General features: G+C 43.1%; 1 protein-coding gene across 1 annotated transcript in view; it reads right to left on the bottom strand.

The window, feature by feature from the left end:
* Nucleotides 1–14108: 14108 nt before the first annotated feature.
* The window catches only part of LANCL2 (LanC like 2), a 50053-nt gene continuing 40479 nt past the window's right edge, over nt 14109–23682 (bottom strand). The window contains exons 7-9 of the mRNA XM_042914145.1: nt 20759–20935; nt 20405–20477; nt 14109–16737 (exon numbers count right to left, since the gene is read on the bottom strand). Of these exons, the coding sequence (XP_042770079.1) occupies nt 16631–16737; nt 20405–20477; nt 20759–20935 (357 nt within the window). The 3' untranslated portion in view covers nt 14109–16630. The remainder of the gene's footprint in view (nt 16738–20404; nt 20478–20758; nt 20936–23682) is intronic.

Genomic DNA, 23682 nt, shown 5'->3' with positions numbered 1-23682 from the left:
ATACTGCAAGGATCTTGGGGGAAGGCCATTCCTTTGAATGGATAAACGAATAAATTCACTTATATATTTGATAAATTATGTACTCTGGTCCAGAGCTTTGATGATGGTTTGGACACTTGTCCTGAGTAATCAACTGAAATTAGAGATTATTAGACTGAAACAGTGGTTTGGGAAAATGGCATAGCCTTAAGAGTGGTTTAAAGACAAGTGGTACCTGGGTGGCTCAGTTGGTTAAGCGTCCAAGTCCTGATTTTGGCTCAGGCGATGATCTCACAGTTCATGAGATGGAGCCCTACATCAGGCTCTGCGCTGGCAGTATGGAGCCTGCTTGGGATTTTCTCTCTTTCTCTCTCTCTCAAAATAAATAAACATTAAAAAAAAAAAAAAGAGTGGTTGAAAGACCATAATTCCATTCCACAGGGCAGTAAATCCTGTTCACTTCATACCTCTTCATTTTCCTCTGAACACTGCTTTTTCTTCCAGTTCTTTCCAAGAGACATGGCTCTTCCTCTCTTCCCTATCTTATCCCTTCTTGATCAACCACTAGTCTTCTGTTTCAGAGTCCTGGTTTCCCACCACCTTTTTCCAAATTATTGTATCCCCATGGTTCCAATCTCAATTAGACCCCAATTAGAGGAAGTTTTTAAAAATACACCAAAAGAAATATTAGGATAATGAACTTTTATGTACCCATCATTAAGCATAAACAATTATAAGTTCATGACCATCTGTTTCATCCATCTATATTACTTGTGGCCCTTCCCTAGATTATTTTGAAGCAAATACCAGACATTTCATCTGTAATTGATTTAAGCATATAGCATTATCACACTTAAAATCAACAATTCTTTAATATCTTTAAAGATCCAATCAATATTTACATTTTTTTGACTGTCTTGCAAGTTTTAAAAACAATTTGTTTGTATCAAGATCCAAATAAAGTCATACCATGAATCTGATTTCTACATCTCTTTACATATATAGGTTTCCCTTCCCTCTCTTCTCTCTTTTTTATCTTTCTTTTCTTTTTGTAAAAGAAACCAGATTGTTTATCTTGCAGGTATATCCACAGTCTGGAATTTGTTAATTGCATTTCCATGTATTTGTATTTCTTAAACTGATAGTTAAATATAGAAGCTTGATCAGATTCAGATTTTTGTTTTGTTGTAAAGATCTACTTGAGAGGTGGTGGTGTATATTTCTAACAGAAGGTGCACAACTTGTCTCCAGATAGCCACTGAGGATAATTGCCCAGACTTTAATTAATTAAGAAGCAAAGGAGTAACATTTACATTCTATTTTTCCTTCAAATGTCTAATAGGGTGAAGCAGTGAAAACCATGCTTGTTTGAAGAGGGTATAAAACAAGAATATGAAGCTCATGTGCCTGATTTTTTTTAACGTCTCATTTTGAGAGAGAGTGAGGGAGGTAGGGGCAGTGAGAGAGGGAGGGCAGAGGATCTGAAGTGGGCTCTGCGCTGACAGCAAAGAGCCCGATGCGGGGCTCAAACTCACGAACCGTGAGATCATGACTTGAGCCGAAGTCAGATGCTTAAACTACGAGCCACCCAGGTGCCTGTCATGCACCCAGGTGCTGATTTTAATGCTTATACTTTGAGCACATTTTTTGGCTGCCTCTGTCCACTAAGCTTTAGATGTTAAGCTGTCACTGTACCACTCATACTAATGGTTTATCTTCCTTCAATATGCTCACTCCTTCAACAAGAATGGAAATTAGTTCCATTTTTATCCTTGACCTTGAAATGTCTGATGCTACCCCCATAAATTTGGGTCTGGTTGAATCTCTGCCCCACAACTCAGTAGCTATATTATATTGGGCAGCTATCCCGATCCTGAGTTGCCTCGAGCTAATAAAGTGTGGCTGAGAAGCCTCTTCAGAGACTTTTGTAAGGCCTGAATGGGATAAGCGAATGCAATGATGCTTATCAAATACTTCACACGGTGCCCGGCTCCATAAATGGTCAATATTATCACTGCGCATTAGAAATGAAATGCACTCAAGCGATTAAACCCATTAAATGTATGAGGGCCCAGAATAAAGAATCCCTTTGCTTTACCCTTGAGTGGGCCACTGGGAACATTACCAATGATTCAGAATGTGCTAGTTTTAAATTAAATACCACATCTCTGCAAGAGCTCGCCATATGTGGGGTGTGTGTGTGCTGAAGCTGCCGCATCTAAGTGGGAGGAGCAAGCAGCTCCCTGAAGGAAGGCCATGGAATAACCAGAAGAAGCAGAAGCAGCTGGAATGGGAAAAGGCTGATAAAAGCTGCCTTACCTGGCTTACCTCTGAGAGAGGGCCAGCTCAGAAGCCACAAAGTTCTATTAGTACAAAGTCCGTTCCCTAGAGAATCATCCCTAATTTAACTGTAAAGGTGACATTGATTTTGTGAACATTCGTACTGTGGTAGGTGCTTTGCTGAGATTGTTTTATTTAATCCCCCGCTAACAACCCCATAAGGAAGTACTGAATGTGGTAGAGCCCAGACTGGAACCCAGAGAGTCTGATGTCAGAGACCATTCTTGTCTCAGTGTCTATAAATGTTGATGAGCTACTGTATAAAATGTACCTTCATCTCCCCAAAGCACTTTAATTTTACAACTCTCTGGATGTGGAATGCAGGGATTTCAGGTGTCAGCATATGCTGAATGCTTTTTGAGGCAGGGGAGGTTAAGTGGGACAGGAGAGTGGCTTGCTTTGCAGCTGCCCTGCAGGCCCACTGTGGCTCCCAATTCCCTTCCCTTTCCCCCTGCTCCAGCCAACAACAGAGAAACTATGGTGTTTTGCAAACTCTTGACATATTTCATTTACAAATTTTCCCATTTGACAAAAATAGCAGGGTTTCCATATGGGATAAAATCAGAAAATTAAGATGTTAGCAAGACAATTCAATGTAGGAAAACTTCAGAAAACCGGAGTGTTTTGGGGTGTTCAGTGTGGCAAACTAGTGAAGCGCCCACCCTTCACTAGTCCCTGTTTGAACACATACCAGTGATGATGACAATTGAGTAAAGGGATGTTTGAACTCTTTTCAGTCTGTGGTGATTATGGTGGCTGGTGGCTTAGTACAGTTTAGGAAGAGTCCCGGGAATATTGTGGAGATAAAAACCTTCATGGGCTCTAAAATATTGGGAGCCTCAGGAGAGTGAAACTGCAGGGTTGGGGAGCACACTCTCAAGGTCTGCTGGAGTGCAGCCTTGCCACCCCCCTCCCAGGTATATTCCCACAAAGAGCATGACCTCCAAAGGGTAGGAAATACCCACACTTCTGGGGAAGCCAAAACACGGGTGGATAGGTGATTAAGGACTGAACAGAAGAAGGCAGCACCCCAGCAGGAGGAACACAGAGCAAAGTGAGCCCAGAGTCCCCAGCAAGGAGAGCAAGAGACACCCGGCCAGTTACTCAGACCCCACCCAAAGTTGTGGGACTGACAGCTCCAGAGCCTCTGGGTGGCAGAAAGGAGCTTGAGTCTGTTTGATTTATATACCAGTCAGTTCTCCCGATGTCCCCTTACCTATCTAATAGCATCATGACCATCTCCCCAACCCCAGCAAAACACTGGAAGCTTCTTTTCTGAAAAGAGTTCTAGTCTTTGGCCCAGAAGACACTAGATCTAATTGAAGGTTGAAGTGCCATCTGGTGAAGGTAGCCACCCAGCTCACTGCCCCCACTTCCTTCTGCCACCTGCAGGCAGAAGGCTGGGGGTCAGCCTAGTAGGGACTGAGGGGCCCCAGAAACTGACTCCACCAGTGCGCCAACTGAGGGATCAAATGAGATCATACCACATGGACCAGAATTTCTATCAGCTTCAGTCCCTCAACATAATTCTGGGCAGTTCTTGAGTAGTAGTAGGGAGACCCTCTGCCTGCCTTGTCCCTTGAACACAGCTAGATAAGTTTCAAATCATTATGAACACCCAAGAAGTCAATCTGAATGCTGAGAGGACAAATTGCACAACTAGAGGGAGAAAAAAAAAGGCCACATTGTGGAAGGTAGGAGGTGCAGAGAAAAGATTTGGGGAGAAAAGAATCACGGATGCTGTGGAGGGGAGGGAGACCTCATTAGAGACAGAGGAGAGAGAGGAGAGACAGAGAGAGAGAGGGAAGGAGAGAGGGAGGGAGAGTGAGAGAGCAATGTGCAGGGGATTGTACAAGAAAAACCATTGGCTAGGAAGGAGAGGGGCTGATTATCATGAGTTTTTAATAACCAGTGGAGCTCGAAGACTAAAGTTTTAGAAGTGGAGCCAGAATGGAGCCCAGTGTGTGTAGCGGGGCTCCTATGGAGAAGGAGGGCAGAGGCCCGGGAGTAGAGAGGGTGGGCTGAGGAGCTCTTGGGTCATACTGGGAAAGACAGTTTCCGTTCTTGGAGTGCATTGGGGAGAGGTAACGCTGCCTCTCCAGGGACAAAAGAGCTGGTGGACACAATTACATTCATTAACATAGGAACTGAGACACCTGCTGAGGGCAGTTAACCTGGACACTGGCTTTTTGCTGCACCTTAAATTCCAAGCCCCTGCACGTCGGTGCAACTGCCCTTCTGAGACAAACTGGCACCAGCACCAGCATGGTGAGATCCTACCCAGAGGATCAGTGTGGGTTGGTACCATTCCAGGTCCCTAAAATTTGGAGTTTTGAAACTCAGCTGGTGTACCTGAGATAAAACACAGGTGAACTGTGCTGCCAGGCAGGCAGACACAGACACGGTGAAGGCAAGGCTCTGAGGGATGCCTGGGATACATGACGGGAGATTGTTTGCTCTTCTGTGAGGGCTTCCTGGAAAGTGGTGGACGTGAACTCCCCTCTCCAGGGATGAGGGAGCTGAATGATGCCATAGTTACCTCTACCCACCAGCACAGACCAACTTTAGTGAGCAGCACAGCACCCACAGTGGAGGCTTGAGCCTCTTATAACAAGCCCTCCTCCCCTGCCCCGCACTCTGCAGGTGCTTCTTTACTAGGGAAAGTATGCCTGAAAACCAGAGCAGTGGGCCCCTTCCCAAGAAGACCAGCACAACCCCTCCAACCCCCACACAAGTCTACTGATCATAGAGTGCACTATGTTCTCATATGTGCTCATGGTTCTGCTCTAGTGGAAGTAGGATCTAGCCTCTTTTAATAAGCAGATCAAAGCACGACTAGTGAAAAATTCACCACACATGGGATAAAGCCCAAAAAATCCCCATTGCAGGCAAGAAGAAATTCTACAGAGGACTGACCTGTGGGAAAGAGCAGCCAAAATGCAACACCAGAGTGCACACAGTATATACCAGAACACTTCCTGAAGCAACAGGCCTTGGACAGTATATGACCTCTTCTTCATAAAGCCATTACTCTGAGAAGTAAGAAACACAACAGGCTTTCCTAACACATGGAAGAATACAGAAACCTAGACAAAATGCCAAGATGGAGGAATTTATCCCAAAAGAACAAGTAAAGGTCATGGCCAGGGATCTAATCAAAACAGATATAAGTAATATGCCTGATCCAGAATTTAAAACAACAATCATAAGGATACTATCTGGGCTTGAGTAAAGCACAGAAGATGCCAGAGAGTCCCTTACCACAGGGATAAAAGGACTAAAAACTAGTCGGGCCAAAATAAAAATAAATGATATAACTGAGGCACAAACCTGATGGATGTAATGACCACAAGGAGGGAAGAAGCAGAGGAGCGAATAAGTGATATAGAAGATAAAATTATGGAAAACAGTGAACTTGAAAAGAAGAGGGAAAGAAAAATCTTGGGTCGTGAATTCAGACTTGGGGAACTCAATGACTTCATAAAGTGTAATAACATTCATATCATAAGAGTGCCAGAAGAAGAAGAGAGGGGAAAAGGGGCAGAAGGCTTATTTGAGCAAATTATAGCTGAAAACTTCCCTAATCTGGGGAAGGAAATAGACATCCAAATCCAGGAGGTACAGAGAACTTCCATCAAAATAAAGAAAAACAGGCCAACACCAAGACATGTTGTAGTAAAATTTGCAAAATATAGAGATAAGAGAAAAATCCTAAAAGCAGCAAGGGAAAAGAAATCCCTAATTTACAAGAAAAGACAACTAAGGTTAGCAGTAGAAATCTCCACAAAAACTTGGCAGGCCAGAAAGGAGTGGCATGATATATTCAATGTGCTGAATGAGAAAAATACGCAGCCAAGATTACTCTATCCAGCAAGGCTGTCATTCAGAATAGAAGGAGAGATAGAGTTTCCCAGGCAAACAAAAACTAAAGGAGTTTGTGAACACTAAACCAGCCCTACAAAAAATATTAAAGGGGACTCTTTGAGTAGGAAAGATAGACCAAAAGTGACAAAGACTAGAAAGAAACAGAGAAAATCTCCAGCAACATGCCTTTACAGGTAATACAATGACACTAAATTCATATCTATCAATAATCATTCTGAACATAAATGGACTAAATGCTAATCAAGAGATATAGAGTATCATAATGAATAAAAAAAACAATACTCGGGGTATCTGGGTGGCTTAGTCAGTTAAGCTTCAGACTTCAGCTCAGGTCATGATCTCACGGTTCATGATTTTGAGCCCCACAGTGGGCTCTGTGCTGACAGCTTGGAGCCTGGAGCTTGCTTTGGATACTGTGTCTTCCTCTCTCTCTGCCCCTCACCCACTCTCTCTCTCTTTCTCTCACTCTCTCTCTTTCTCTCTCTCTCTCAAAAATAAACATTATAAATTTTTTTAATGTTAGAAAAAACAATACCCATCTATATACTGCCTTCATGAGACTCATTTCAGACCTAAAGACACCTGAACCATTTATCATGCTAATGGACATCAAAAGACAGCTGGAGTAGCCACACTTAATATTAGACAAACTAGACTTTAAAACAGAGGCTGTAACAAGAGTTGGAGAAGGGCACTATGCCATAATAAGGGGTCTACTCAACAAGATCTAATAATTGTAAATATTTATGCCTCAACTTGGGAATAGCCAAATATATAAATTAATAACAGGCTTAAAGAAACTCATTGATAATAATACAATAATAATAGGGGACTTTAACACTCCACATACATGAATGGACAGATCACCTAAGCAGAAAATCAACAAGTAAACAATGGCTTTGAATGACACACTGGACTAGAATGGACTTAACAGATATATTCAGAACATTTCATCCTAAAGCAGCAGAATACACATTCTTGAGTGCACATTGAACATTCTCCAGAATAGATCACATACTGGGTCACAAATCAGGCCTCAGCAAAAAGACTGGGATCATACTATGCATATTTTAAGACCACAATGCTATGATACAGGAAGTCAACCACAAGAATAAATTTGGAAAGACCACAAATACATGGGGGTTAAAGAACATCCTACTAAATAATGAATGGGTTAACCAGGAAAGTAAGGAAAAAAAAATACAAGGAAGGAAAGAAAAACAAAAACGTGACAGTCCAAAACCTTTGGGATGCAGAAAATGCAGTCATGAGAGAGAAGTATATTGCAATATAGGTCTACTCCAAGGGGAAAGAAAAATCTCAAAAATGGGACCTAACCTTACACCTAAAGGAGCTAGAAAAAGAACAACAAATGAAGCCTAAAGCCAGAAGAAGGGAAATGATAAAAATTAAGGCAGAAGTAAATGATACAGAAACAAATAAACAAAACCCCAGTAGAACAAGTCAATGAAACTAGGAGTTGGTTCTTTGAAAGAATTAATAAAATTGATAAACCCTTGGTCAGACTTATCAAAAATAGAAAGGGCCCAAATAAATAAAATCATAATGAGAATGAATCAATCAATCATTCAACCAACACCAAAGAAATACAAACAGAATATTATAAAAAAATTCTATGGCAAAACATTGGGCAATCTGGAAGAAATGGATAAATTCCTTGAAACATATAAACCACCAAAACTGAAACAGGAAGAAATAGAAAATTTCAACAGACCGGTAACCAGCAAAGAAACTGAATCAGTAATCAAAAATCTCCCGACAACTCTGGGCAGTTTTTTGCAGCACACACCAGGGAACCCTAAAATAGGAAAGGTAAAAACTAAAGCCAACAAATAGGAAAAAGCAATTCAGATAGACTAAACTAAAAAGCCAGCTGAACAGGGCTAGAGAAAAATTCCCAGCCCACTGACCGGACTCACCTATGTTCATGAGCCTGTGGACTGGTGATGCCATCAGGGCATATTTGCACACGGTGAGTCAGGACCTGAGGAACCAGCAGAAGGAGCCAGAGGATGTGTCTTGAAGTGTGGGGTCCCCAGAGCAGTAGCATCGGTGTCGCCCTGGGACTTGTCAGAAAACAAACTCTCAGGCCCCTCCCCAGACCTAGTGAATCAGACACTAGCCCAGCAGTCTGTATCTGAACCGGTCCTCCAAGCGTTTTCTGAGCATGTCGAAGTTTGGGAACCACTCATTCCTTCTGCCACCCTCCGGGGAAATAATTCCTTTTCTTTTCTCTCCTCAAATCCCAACACTGCCGCCTCCTCCATATTCACTAAGCAGATGTTGCCTGGCTTCCTACTTCACCGAGAAAACTGAAGAAATCAGAAGAGAATTTGCACAGCTGCCACCACCCCCCATTCGCCCACCAGCGTCTGTGCTGTCTGTTGACCATAGCGCGGGGTCTGAGCCACTGTCCACAGCTGACCCACACTCAGGCACTGCCTCCCACCTCCTCTGCCTCTTAAAGACATCACTCTAGTGCTGCCTCTTGTCTGTTGTAGGTCTCTTTTTATTGTGTGTGTGTGTGTTTTTTTAACCTGTCCACAGGTTCACACCCATCAATTTACAAACATGCTATTATTTTTTGAACTTAAAAAAAAAAGTTTTAGGGACACCTCGGTGGCTCAGTTGGTTGAGCGTCTGACTCCTATTTTTGGCTCAGGTCATGATCTCAGGATCATGGGAGTGAGCCCCGCATCAGGTTCCATGCTGAGCGTGGAGCCTGCCTAAGATTCTCTTTCTCTCCTTCTGCCCCACTCCCCTGCTTGTGTGGACTTTCTCTCAAAAACATAAAAAAATAAATAAAAAGTTTTTACTTGATCTTCTCTCTCTCATCAACTATGGCTCCATTTCTTTCCTCTCTTTTGCAACAAAACTGCTTTAAAGGATTGCCTATATTCTTGACATATTCACCAATGACCTCTCAGCTACTGAATCTAATGGTCAATTCTTGGTCTTTCTCTTACTTATCAGAAGTATCTGGGTCAGCTATTCACATCCTTCTGCATACATATCCGTTCTCCTCCCCAGCTTCCCGGAAAACATGCTCCCTACCCCAGTGACTGCTTCTCTCCCTCTTTGGCTGGTTCTTTCTCTTCTCCCAACTTCTTAGTGCTGGTGTGGCTCAAAGCTCTGTCTTTGGCTGCTTCTCTCTTCTCTTTATCCTCACTTCTTGGGTGAGCTCATCCAGCCCCATGACTTTCAGTAACATTGATATGTCTCAAAGTGACAGTTCCACCCTAGATTTCTCTCTCAACTCCAGATGTTCCATGTTTGTCATCTCAAACTCAATAGGACTGAGCCCTCATCTTCCTGCCTGACATCCTCCACATTTCAGCTTCTAGCAACTCCCCGCTTCCGGTTGCTTGGGACAAACACTTTGGAGCTATCTTTGTCTAGTCTTTTCTACTCTTCACCTGATTATAGGAATTTTTTTTTATGTTTATTTTTGAAAGAGGGAGAGAGAGCGTGAGTAGGAAAGGAGCACAGAAAGAGGGAGACAGAGGACCCAAAGTGGGCTCTGCACTGACAGCAGGGAGCCCAATGAGGGGCTCAAACTCATGAACCGTGAGATCATGACCTGAGCTGAAGTCGGACGCTCAACAGACTGAGCCACCCAGGCTCTCCTGATGATAGGGAATTCTATTGACCCTTCAAGGTACATTTAGATTCTGACCACTTCTCACCAACCCCACTGCTCTTAACTGTACCAGGGTGAGCTACCACCATCATTTCTTTCCTGGGCTAGTCTTCTGGTTTCCGTGCTATGCTGCATTCTCCCAGAATGATCCCTTTAAAACATAAACCAGATAATGTCCTTCCTTTGCTCAAAACACTCCAATGGCTCTCTACATCAACCAGAATGAGAGCTGAACTCCTAAGAATGCCCTTCCAGGCCTAGCCTTCCTCTGTCCTCTCATTCACTCCATTCCAACCAGGCTTTTCTGCCTCTCCATGAATGTGAGTGGCATGCACCCATGTGAGGGCCTTTGCACCAGTAGGACTTCTGTCTGGGTGCTCTGCCACAGTCATCTGGCCAACTTCCTTACTTTCTTCATATCTTGGCTTAAATGTCACTGTCTCCAGTCTTACTCTGATCATCCTGTTTAAAACAGTAATCTGTCTTCTCTCAGCCACCATCAGTCCCTCTTATTCTGTTTTCTTTTTTCTGTATTATTACCTTCATATGTGAGATGATTTGCCTATTTATGTTCATTGCTTATCTCTCTCTGCTGAACTGCAAACCCTAGAAGGTAAGCATCTTTGTTCACTGTTGGATTCCAGGTGCCTAGAATAGTGTGTGTGGTGTTGAAGAAGCTCTTAATGACTATTTGTGGAATAAATTAACATCCTCAGAGAGATAAGATATTGTGGCCAAGAAATAGGAAGACAATATATATAAAATATACCGTAAGAATGAGACAAACTCATGGACATAAAGAAATGAAAGACTCAATAGAAGAATTGGAAAACAGAGTTGAAATCTCTTGGGAAGTAAGACAACAATACAAAGGGGTATGAAATAGAAAAACAGTTAGGGATCATCATCGGAGGTTTAATACCCAAATAACAGGTATTCAAGAAAAAGACAAGTACATGAGAGGGGGAAAAACATTAAGAAATAACGCAAGAAAAGTTCCTAGAATTGAAAGACATGAGTTTCCAGACCGGAAGGGCCCATCAAGAACCCAGGACTGGCTCATCATGCCAGAGAGGAAAAAAAAACCACAAAAAACAAAAAAACCTGTAACTTGAAAAATTATTACATACAAAACACAAAATTAAGTATAAAGGAACACGGATCACAATGGCTACAAAATTCTCAGACACAACACTGGAAGCTAGAAGACAGTGCAGCCATGCCTTGAAATTTCAGCAGGAAAGTGATTTTTAGTCCAGAATTCTATAAGAATCTGTAATTTTTTTAAACTTTTTTAACGTTTATTTATTTTTGAGACAGAGAGAGACAAAGCATGAATGGGGGAGGGTCAGAGAGATAGGGAGACACAGAATCTGAAACAGGCTCCAGGCTCTGAGCTGTCAGCACAGAGCCTGACGCGGGGCTTGAACTCACAAACTGTGAGATCATGACCTGAGCCGAAGTCGGAAGCTTACCCGACTGAGCCACCCAGGGGCCCCGTAAGAATCTGTAATTTAAGTGTCAGTGCAGAAAAAAGGCAACTTTCAGGCACGTGAGGTCCCAGAACATTTGGCCCAATTGCCAAGAAGGAATGTGGCCCTCCTTCCTGCTACTGGAGAGACTCAGGGCTCTTTGGGCCCTTATCCCCCTGTTAGTTCCCAATAGCTGATAGGGCATTGATAACTTCTCTTATGGCCTCTGTAAAGAAATGGTTTGCAAAGCTGGCCTCATCAGTTCTTGGAACTGTTGGGAGTATTTACATGATTATGGGAGGAAGTGTGATTATGTTACTTGGTACATGTTTTATTCCTGGGCAATACTTGAAAGAGTGGGGTGAGGTCCCTACTGACATGTGACTGGCACTGCTTCTGGTGGATGATCCTAGGAAGGCCACACGAGTCTACCTAGTATAGAACCGGAAGATCTCTGTGGGTCACTAAATAAAGAATAGACCAGAGACATGGAGAACACAACCTCTCTAAACGTTCAGATTTTTCGTAAGTCTGAAATTGTCGCTTCATTCCTTCTTGCTCCTATGGTTCTTCCTCCCCTTGATAGACCTTGGGCAGTGAGGTTTGTGCGCGCGCGCACACACACACACACACACACACGCACACACATTCAGCTGGCTGGAAGCTCCAGATTGCCAGGCACAGCAGTGACACTGAGCTGTCATGAGGCATGGAATTTTGGAACTGGACAGATCTGGGTTTTCATTCTGTTACTTAGGAGGTGAGCCTATGTCCTCACATAACAGCACTGCACCAATACCTTCACTTTCCCCAACAGAGCACATACGTGAGCTAGACACCTTCTTCACTTATTTCATTTTAATCCTCCCACCAACAAAATGAGGCTGTCCTGATTATTGTCCTGGATTTCTGGGAAAACAAAACAAAACAAAACAAACAAAAAAACCCTTGAGCCTCAGGCAAGTTCTCGTTCAAGTTCACAAGTGGTTGAGCTCAGAGCTAAACACAGGCATTCAGATTCTTAATCTCCACTACATATGCCCCTTGATGGCACAGATCAGCCTCATCTTCATGCCAGAGGGTGTCACATTGCAAGGCAGGGTTGCTCATCTACCTGTGGTCCCCTCCTGCCATTTCCTGGAAAATGCACATGGGATTCTTCACCCAGGAGGCTTATCGCCCCCACCCCCCACTGCAGAGGAACTGTCTGACATCTGCTAAGGGAGGGCCTCCCGAGTCTGAGCTCAAGGCTACTCCCTCCCAATAGGTGTTCATCAAGCAGGACTGTGAACCTCATGACGACAGGACCCATGACTGTTTGTCAGTTCATGCTCAGCACTTAGCACAACGCCTGGCACACTGCAGGTGTATAATAAACACGTGCTGAAAGAAGGACTCAAGCCTCCCATCTCCCAAGTGGATAAGGAAATGGGTGCGGTAATATTTGTGAAGCAGACTGGACCTCATTATAGCCCGAGCCATCTGGGATCACTGGTGCTTCTAGCGATCTAACTCTAGGAAGCCAGTCTTGGCAAAATGGGTCCTTGAAGGAGGCTGTAACTTCACGCTGATCAGGAGGCAATGATTCAACACAGCCTTCCAGGCCCATGGTCCAGTTCAACAGCAGGCTGACAGGCATCAGGAGGTGACAGCCATTTCGAAAATTGACATCCGGCTCTCCTTATGACATATGGAAAAATTGAGACTGGAGGTAGCGTCACCTGCTGCGACAGGGTCTTCCTAACTGGATGGGGTGGCTCCTGATTCCAGACACCCCTGCCACGCCAGTCTTCCACAGCATCCCTGCTCCCTACTTGAAGCCCAGCTTGCTAGCACACATTCTTTAATCCAGAACCTGACACCGTTACCTTTTGGGGTCAAAGACCACCTTGAAAGCCTGGTGAAAACTAGCAGCTGCCTCTCCAGATATTCATAGGCGTATGCACAGGAAATGGGCTCCTAGATACCTCAAAACCACCACAGTCCCATCCCCACAACAAGCCTGGTCTCATGCCTGACTTGAGGCCCTTGGAAGGAAGGGCCTCTCCAAGCTGCAGCAAAGAGCCTGGGAGGGCCTAAGGACAGTCCGTAAAAATGTTTAGGGAACCTGGGCTTTAAACCTGGATCACTGCTTTTACAAATTCGGCAAATGAAGTAACAGACGTTAAAAGCAGTACGCAGGAGGCAGGGTCAGAGTCCCCCACACGGCCCAGAAGGCGGTGAGGGAGAAGCAGATGATGAGGACGGACGGAGGAGGCCCGGCTGCTCCATTTCCCAGTCACGTGCTCCTGACCAAGGCCTCTCCCCCCAGGTGTCAATTTCCTCCTTTCTGCCTGGGGCACTTAGGGGAAGGGACGATGAGTGCAAGTCAGAGTGTGACCACTGGTGACAACCATCTGCCCGCCATCCATTCTGTTACCCTGGGCAAGGCTGTCGGCTTTCTCACCTGTGAAACAGTCATAGTAATAGTGCCCCCCTCCTGCAGTGTTGTCGCCATTAAGGACGTGAGTGCAAAGGCCTGTCACACTATGCCAGCCACACAGATGCTGCTCTTACCATCACTGCCCAGGTTTCAGAGGGCCTTGGGATAGGAAAAGAACGCATGTGTAGAGACCTTCAGCAATCATCCCAGTGAATTATTCAGCACATCGTAAGGTGGGCACCCGCCACATTTTTAAGTGAACAATGAAATCTTCAGACTGGTGACCAACGCTCGTAACCGTCACCCTTAAATGCAGAGAAGAGGTGAAAACAAATGAAGATCCCACCAGTCATCATCACAAAACTGTCTTTACTAACAAAACCAAAGAACCCCACACACTTTTTCCAACATCAACTATTTTTTCTTCCAAATTTTAAAATGGTATTGTGCATACACGTAGTTGTTTCAACTCAGACACATTTTGAAGGACACAAAGAAATCAAGAAATCATTGTGAGATGTTTTGAGATCTAAATTCAGACCTACATCTATTAAACTGACTTCTGTGAGTCCTCTGCTCCTTGGCGTGGATGCCATCACTCTTCCACCTTCAGGGACCAAGAGCTGGAACTGTCCTCATGCAGCAGCTACGTGCCAGACGCCAGGAAGCGGGCTGACGTGGAGTCACAGAGCTGCACATCTGTGAACATCTAGTGGGTAAGTAGGAAGGTGTCAACCCAGCTGGGTTAAAAAAGAAAAAACCGTAAATAAAATCTCCGTTTATTCCACAAGTATTTTATCTTTCCCTCAGTACATTAGTCAGAAAGAAGCCTCGTGCTTATTTTTCAGACCTGGTGGGATGCCCAGGTGAGTCACCCTTGCTGTTTCTGGTCTGGAGACACGTGGCCAGAACCAGGACTTCCATGCGCTCCCTCTGGCTGAGACAGGCACAGCCCCTGTGCGGTCCCGCTGGCTTCCCCTGACAGAGCTTACAGCCGAAGCCCTGAGTGCCGCCAAGAACGAGGCAGGCCAGACCTCGTAAGCTCTGTGTATGCGGTTTGGGTGAGGTGGGTGGGAGGGAGGGTTGTTTGGCTGGGCTGTGATACCCGGTGGTGAGCTCTCCTACCAGATAGTCCCCCTCAACTCATTCAGGACAGCATACTGTGCCTGAGAAGTTCCTGAGCAGGCCCAAGAAGTTGGTGAAAACAGAACCATGAGGGTTTATACCCATGGAAGCCATCCACCTAGTTTGAGAGAAAATAGTCATGGGTTAGAAACAAGTATCTGCAATGAAGGGACCCATGAGGCATCATCTAGAAACTGAAGGTCATGTTAGGGTGCCGGCCCCACAAACAAGGCTCAGCAACATTCCAAGAATTGCATATGCATGAAGGAGATTTGTCTTCTACGTGGATATTCATGCTCCTTTATGAAAGGAGTGGACATGAGGGCTGATAAATGATTGGACGGTCCCTTACAGACCAGGGCCAGATGACCAGAGAAACCTGCTTTTAGTCTTTTACAATCCATGCCTCAGCTCACAAGACGAGAAGTATGTAGAAGTCCTAGGCTACTTGTATTGTGATGACAAAAGTCTTCCAAAAACTGAAATCCACATGATAGAATTATTGAGGGTACAGTAATCGAAATGAATGCCCATTTTTTTTTTTTTTTTTAGATAAAACATGTCAGACAAATACCATCATTTTCTTGGTTAGAACATTATGTCTCCCATATGCATAAATGCAGACTAGGCTTTTTATGCTTAATATATTTCATCAAATGTGAGATTTCAATCACCCAAAAGTGTGCAAAAAATGACTACTCCTTCCAAATTTACACTGTGATAAGTTACCGAATTTTGAAATAAGTTTAATTGCAGGGACATGGGAACAGCTAAGTATCTTTCCACTTATCACCATCTGGAATTGTATCCACGGAACTTATAGTAAGTTATAATGCTGATAAAATTGAGGTGCAGTCTGTTTTAATAATATAAACCAAATCTAGAATTGCCAATGCTTAGTCATTGCTGTTTGATTTACAACATGGTCACGAAAAGGCTTCCCTTGAATGTTCTCTGATTATCATGAAGTCCACTCCCCAGGCGTCCGCTGCTTGGGATTGTAAGGAGCCTCTGGAACTTCACGTGGGAGCCGGAAACTGCTGCTGGGAATAGGGAGCCCCAGCTGGCCAGCAATGCATGCCCTCTGGCCTCTTAAAAGCACAAAGGGTGAACACAAAACACAAAGAGGGAGCGTTCAAGCACCTTGCGCAAAGGCTCAACCCCTGCCCCCAACCATTCCAGCAAAACCCCTTTTATTTGGTTGCTTTTCAATTTTTGGAGTGGTCTTTCCTTCATGCTTGTCTGAAAGGTTCTCATGGAAAATGCTGAAGAAGTAGCACTAGGATGTCACCTTAGAGATTCTTTCTGATAGATGAGAGACGCACTACCTGACTATTGCCTGTCAGTACACAAGACACCTCACTTTAAATATTATATACAGAGAAGTGGCCGCTGCCGTATCCTCGTGTACGGTCAGCTCCAGGCTCACGGAAAGAGAAGGGCTTTCTGTTTAGAACAACTTACATTTGCAGACAACAAACACCAGAAACATGCAAATGCTACACAAGGCTGGACGCGAAGAATTCATATTTGACACCAGTGAGGGAAACACTGTTACAAAACGCCAAAGGGATGGTTTCTGTCATTCATGCTCTAACTTGAGGGTCTCTGCAACGAAGGGGGTGCCTGTGAAGGTGTTTGCTTCTCTTTTTTTTTGTTTTGCCTTCTTCAGGATTCACAGTTGGCTCTGTGTCAGGCACTAAGCAATCTGGCTTTTGGTCCAAACAGGTAGGTGTTTTAGCGGTCTCACTGCATCTTTTTATCCCTCTGCGAAGGGGCAAGTTCAAATGCTGGAAACCGTGATGTCTCTGGTACCAGGATGTCGGAGAGAAAGTGAATCGCCCCAGCCATGCCTGCAATGTAAAATGTAGATCCTTTTAGGAAAGGGCATGAGGGTAGAGTCTGAAAGAAAGTGGCCCCTAATCATTTCCTTTACCAGGGGCTGGAGGGATGTCGGAAAAGGTGCTGAGGATTTTACAGATGACTTCATAAAAAAACCGGAAAACAGTTTACCTCAAAAATCCTTATATCAGTACCCAGCAGGCAATGATACCAGTTTTCTTCCCTGCCTTACCTTTCCTAAAAATTGGGTTCTGGGTTTTAATCCTGTATCTTGAAACTTTACGATGAGCGCACAGAACAAATCAAAAAAGTTATGGGTGCTGCCGGTGTGCTATTTTAACCATAAAACTCCCTCTCTCACAGCTTTATTCTTATTTCAAACAAAAGGCTGCATTTCATATCTTCTTTAAGTTTTAAGAATGTTAATTTTTTTAAGTTTTTAATTTTAATTCCAGTGTAGTTAACAGTGTTATATTAGTTTTAGGTGTACAATACAGTGATTCAACAACTCTACACATTTCTGTGTTCATCAAAGTAAAGTGTATTCTTAACCCTTTCACCTACTTCACCCCCCTGCCACGGACTCAGCTCTGCTCTGGTAACCATCTGTTTATTCTCTATAGTTGAAGATTTGTTTCTTGGTTTCTCTCTTTTTCTTTTTGTTTTGTTTCTCAAATTCCACATATGAAATCATACAGTATTTGCCTTTCTCAGACTTATTTTGCTTAGCATAATACTCTCTAGCTCCATCCATGTCATTGAAAAGATTTCATTCTTTTTGATGGCTGAGTAATATCCCTGTGTGTGTGTGTGTGTGTGTGTGTGTGTGTGTGTGTGTGTACTACTTTAAAATGTATGCTACTTGAAAATGAACTTTATTTTCATCAAAATCCACACTCCAAATCATCACTGCAGTCTGCACCAGCATTGGGCTTTCAACTGACCTATGGAGGGTGGGTGAGGAAGCCTGCTAGCTGGCTCCAGTCTCCAGAGCCCTCAGGTCCCTTTTCAATAGAAAAATTCCTCCCTTAATTGGATTATTGTTTGCTTATAGTTCTTCTTTTGATGTAAAATGTACATGCAACGAAACACACAAGTCTTCAGTGGACTCACTCTGAATTTTGACAAATGTGCATACACTCGTGTAAACTAAACTCCTATCAAGAGATGTGGAAATTTCCATTACCACCCTCAGAAGTGCCTGTCCCTACCATCAACCCTGATGTGGACTGGTTTGGCCTGTTTCAGAATGTCCTGTGAATGGAGTCACACAGTACATAGCCTGTTGTGTCTGGCTTCTTGCCTCAATGATTTTGCAATTCATTCATGCTTTGTGTGTGTCATTGGCTGTTTTCCTACATTTTGGTTGTTCCCAGACTTCCCTGTAAGTTTTTGTTTGAAGGAAGGGTTCTAGGAAACCACTGACTTATTAGAACCCTCAGGAGGGGTCCTAGAGTGGCCAGGCTGAGATGACCTTTGTTCTCTTGTTTTGGTGAGGGGGAGCAGCAGATTCACCTAGATGGAACACTTGGGATGGAGAAAGTTCCAGAAGGGGTCATGGATGTCAGCATCCCTTTCAGCCTAGTAGTCTCCACACACGTAGTCACTGTTACTATTTACCACCCATCCAACAAGAATCTATGCAGAGCCTACAGCCAGGCACTTGTGAGACACAGGGGAACAGATGAATCGGAGACCTTCCCAGCCTTTACGGAATTGTACACTCAGACTTCGACCTCCTGGGGTTTTAGCTGCCATTAATAAACTTGAATGAACTCCATTTAGAGTTCAGGTATCAACTCTATTGTATCTGATGCAAATACACTGCCGTTTTATGATGTAAAAGACTAAAATTTTTTTCTGAGAATTATTTTTTTATTTTGACTTCTTTGAATATTAAAAGGATATTATCCTGTGAAAGATAAGAGCAAATGCTCTACTTTCTGCTCATATTCCTTTCTTTCTTTCTTTTTTTTTTTTTTTCTGCTCATATTTCTAATATGTGATTAAAAAATACTACCAATAGCAGAAATAGAACAGGGCATTTCACTACAGACAATTCAGACATAAGAGGATAATAAAGAAGTACTATCACAGCTTTACACACATAAACTTAATGCCCTAGGTAAAGTGGAGCAGTGTCTCAAAAGCACAAACTGCTGAAACTTACCAAATATGAAATTGATAACTTGAACAGCCCTATAAACTACTGAATGAACTGGACTTAGAGTTTAAAAACTCCCCAAACAAAAAATCTTTACGCCATGATTTCATTGGAGAATTCTACCAAACATTTAAGTTAGAATTAACACCAATTCTTCCACGAATTAATACACTGTCTTTTCCAGAAAACAGAAAAGGATATTTCTCAAACCAGTTTATTAGGAATTAACTCTGATACAAAAACCAGACAAAGATGGTGCAAAAAAGGAAAAGTCTAAGCCAATATCTCTCACGAATATAGATGTGAAAATCCTCAACAAAATATTAGCAAATGCAATTCCGCAATATATAAAAAGACCAAGTGAGGTTTATCCCAGAGATGCAAAACTAGCTTAATATTTAATAATCCATGATGTTAACAAGCTAAAGAAGGGAAAAAAAATCACATAATCGTATCAAATGATGCAGAAAAAGCATCTGACAAAATTCAACACCAATTATTTGATTTAAAAAAATATTCAGGGGCGCCTGGGTGGCGCAGTCGGTCAAGCGTCCGACTTCAGCCAGGTCACGATCTCGCGGTCCGTGAGTTCGAGCCCCGCGTCAGGCTCTGGGCTGATGGCTCGGAGCCTGGAGCCTGTTTCCGATTCTGTGTCTCCCTCTCTCTCTGCCCCTCCCCCGTTCATGCTCTGTCTCTCTCTGTCCCAAAAATAAATAAAAAACGTTGAAAAAAAAATTAAAAAAAAAATATTCAGTCATTTATACCTTCTGAAGTTTACTTTGGAATATAAGATGTACCTTTTAGAGCGACAAGTTATTAAAAGTTATCATCAATTTATCCTTTGCCCTTTGATTTCTGTGGCTTAAATGATAAATTATCCAATTCTCACACACACACACACACACACACACACACAATATAAATGTAAAAACTGTAGGAGTCCTCTTCGTAGGATTTCTATTTTGTTTTCCTGAATTATATTCTCTATATTGTGCTTGTAGCAGAATTATTGTATTTGATTTCCTGTCATTGCTCATTCTTCAGAACTTTCTTCTGTACGCTTTTTACCAACTACTTCTAACTGCTCATATTGTCGAGTTACTAATATCAATTATTCATACTTATTTATATATCTAAAATAGTTAAATGTATTTAAATACTAAACATGTTTCCTGTGAGTAGATCAATATTATACGTACACAATATAACAGATGAAATGCAGAGGAGCAAACTTATTATTTCTTCTATTACTGACTAGCAAACATCCCATGTTCTGTCTGCATGTAGTCTTGACAAAAGATCGAGAAATATTTGAAGGACATTCGCATGTACACAAAACAGGTAAGGCAAAGAGACTCATAATTTTCAGCAACAAACTACTTGGTTCAGGTTATTTTATGGTTGTGGAGGTATAATTCAAGTAAGAATAAATGGACTAGAACCAGTGCACAGGGACAGGGGGACCAAATTCGCCCACCCACATATTTAAACCTAGCTTTTTTGCTCGCTCTTACCTTCAAAGAGAGAATAAGGTCTGTCAGGAATGCGGCACCCATGTGCTCCATACTCTAGACACCACTCTGCAAACTAAGAGGAAGCATATTTAAGAGTGGAGATTTCTTTCACTTGGTGAAAAGGCAACAAACAAGACATTGCAATGATTCGCCAGGAATCTAATGAAGAAGATTCCCAGGCAACCAGAGAGGGGTCAATAGGGCACAGACAGGCTAGGGCATGGCTATGCCAGGAGAAGCAGGGGAGATCGTGGAGTTGAGAGAAACAGGTTAAGAAAGGAGAGGAACTTTATTTTTGGATTTTGCGTACGCTTTCCCGAGTGTTCAAATGTTGTTTACATAAAGACTCCTTACTTTGCAAGCTCGGTAGAGATACTTTTTGTCCTGTGTGAGATGGTACAGGGACAGGAAAGAATAGCCGTTCCCAGCCGTCCCATGGCAGATACCATAGCCCTTGCGAAGCAAACCTCGCTGCCAAATCACATCACTACACTCCATGGCTTCTTTCAGGTATTTCTCCTCCTTAAAGACCTGGGCAATGAAAAGTAAAGCAGTGTTAAAAGATGTTTTGAGGGGCGCCTGGGTGGCTCAGTGGGTTAAGCGTTTGACTTTGGCTCAGGTCATGATCTCGCAGTCTGTGGGTTTGAGCCCTGTGTTGGGCTCTGTGCTGATAGCTCCAAGCTTGGAGCCTGCTTTGGATTCTGTCTCCCTCCCTCTCTGCCCCTCCCCCGCTTGTGCTCGCTCTCTCTCTCTCTCTCTCTCTCTCAAAAGTAAACAAACATTAAAAAAATTTAAAAAAAAAAAAGATGTTTTGAATGTAAGTTAGTAAAATAGTTTCCCTTTCTGGTTAGTAAATTACACAACATTAGGAAACCTGAAGTGGCTCCTGGGGTAAAATGAGCACCCCCAGCAACACCATGGTGCAGCACCTCACAATCTACCCATCTCTTCCCCTTGTGCTCCTAGTTCAGGCTTCTGCAAAAATAATTCTAAAATTTAGTTTAAAAAATCAGAATAAAAGATGTCAGAAAAAAAAATGGGGCACCTGGGTGTCTCAGTTGGTTAAGTGCCTGGCTCTTGATCTCAGCTCAGGTCACGGTCTCGTGGTTTGTGGGTTTGAGCCCCGTATCGGGCTCTGTGCAGACCATGTGGAGTTTGCTTAGGATTCTCTCTCTCCCTCTCTCTGCCCCTTCCCCACTCTCTCTGTCTCTCTCTCAAAATAAATAAACTTAAAAAAAAAAAAAGCAACCAGAAACTCTTTGGTAAGATGTTTTGACACACATCGCCCATTCTGTACTGCCTAGAGCAAGGTACACCACCTACAGTGTTGAAACTTACGCTTATGTTGAAGGCACCTGAGGGGCTGAGGATCTACAATGTTCTGCAGTGAAGAATACTCAACATCCTGGGTCAGCCACATTATCAGTAAGACCCTGATGGCCTGGCACTATCAGGGCGGGCGAGATCTGTCATGATCTATCACAGGGAAACCCGCACACAGCTTCCTGCTGGAGCAGACATGCCTGGGTTGCAGAACTTAATGGCACTGATTCCACTTAGTGGTTTATATGGACAGACACAAATGAGCTCAGCAAGGCAAATGCCTGGTAGGAGGAAGCTGTTTTTTTTGCCTCCTCATATTCCCTTTTAAACTGTCTTCTCTTTCTCCTCACATTTCATTAATTTTGTTTCTATAGTCCTTCCCTCGGAATCTGCTGTCTGTAATTTCCACTTGCTTATCACCTCATTCCATTCTACTGCAAATGAGTTTTGGGCAATGAATTAGAGGCAAGGGGGGCATTAGAGCTGATCTTTTTAGGGGTAGCAAATAGGATTCATCTACTTGTCAGTGATTAGTAGTGACCTCAAAAAAAAAAAGGGTGAACTGTGTGAATCAGGGTCTGTAGAGGGTAGGAGGAGGGAAAAGCGAGGGTCATTTGCATGTTACTCACTACTCCTGATCAAGAGTCTGTTCACCAGAGTCAGATGCAAGACTAACCCATGAAAGCCATTTGAGATGTGGGCTCTGGGGTCAGACTGCCTGCATTGGAATCTCAGCTCTGTGTGGCCTTGGACAAATCACTGAACTTCTTAGGTCTGTTTTCTCAACTATAAAAGGATACTATTTCCTCACCTCAGTGGCTTCTTATGCGTATTAATGACACCAAGTCAATCAGATGGGGGGGAAAAGTCTTTTCAATAAACAGTGTAGAAAGAATCAGATTTCCTGATGCTTAACAAACAAAGAACCTCTCTTGGGCTGCCTGGGTGCGTCAGTCGCTTAAGTGTCTGCATTCGGCTCAGGTCATGATCTTGGGATTGTGAGTTCGAGCCCCGCATTGGGCTCTGTGCTGACAGTTCAGAGCCTGGAGCCTGCTTCAGATTCTTTGTCTCCCTCTCTCTCTGCCTCTCCCCGGCTCACACTGTCTCTGTCTCTCTCTCAAAAATAAACACTAAAAAAATTAAAAGCAAAAGCAAAGACCCACTCTTTTTACCTCACATGCACAATTCTAATATACAAAATATACACGTAACATACAAAAGTTAACTGGAGATAGTTCATACTTCTAAATGTAAAATCTAAATCTGTGCAGTTTGTAGGAGAATATTCTCTGTATAATCTGGGGGTAAGTAAAATTTTGTGACAACTGATAAAGGGAAATCTCACTAAAGTGGAGTTGGGAGGTTAGAAGGGAAAGCCTCAGCACTAAAGTCCCTTCCAGGAAGGCTTGTCAATTCCAGACCCCACCAGAAGAGGAAACAGAAAAGAATCATTACAGGCCCCAACAGGGAATAAGGTTCATTGCATCTTCTACAAGAAATCGACTACCCCTGCAACGCAGCCAATGAGAAACTGTCATCACTCTGAACTCTTGCTTTTTCCTAATGGACTTACATTCAAAACAAGTCCTCCCCCTTCCTCCTTCTCCATAACACGGTTCTCTCCTTTGTTGGACTTGCCTGTGGTTTTGCCATAGCCTGCACATGCCAGGATGTAATTCTCTGCTGTTCTTGAATAAGCCCATTTTGCTGGTAAAATAACTGGCTGTTTTATTTTTTAGCTTAACAATTTCTTAAACAAGACACAAAAAGAAATTACCATTAAAAACACTTGATAAAACACAGACTTTATCAGAATCGAAAACTCCCTTCATCAAGAGATACCATAAAGATGATGATTAGCTCAACTATAAAATTATTTCCAAACCATATAACCTGACAAAGACTTGTAACAGAAGATATGGAGAATTCTTACAGCCCAATAATAAAAAGATAAA

The sequence above is a fragment of the Panthera leo genome, chromosome A2, assembly GCF_018350215.1.
Source record: "Panthera leo isolate Ple1 chromosome A2, P.leo_Ple1_pat1.1, whole genome shotgun sequence".
Lineage (NCBI taxonomy): Eukaryota > Metazoa > Chordata > Mammalia > Carnivora > Felidae > Panthera > Panthera leo.
Note: the sequence above shows the minus strand (reverse complement) of the source record. Positions and strands in the feature narration are given on the sequence as shown.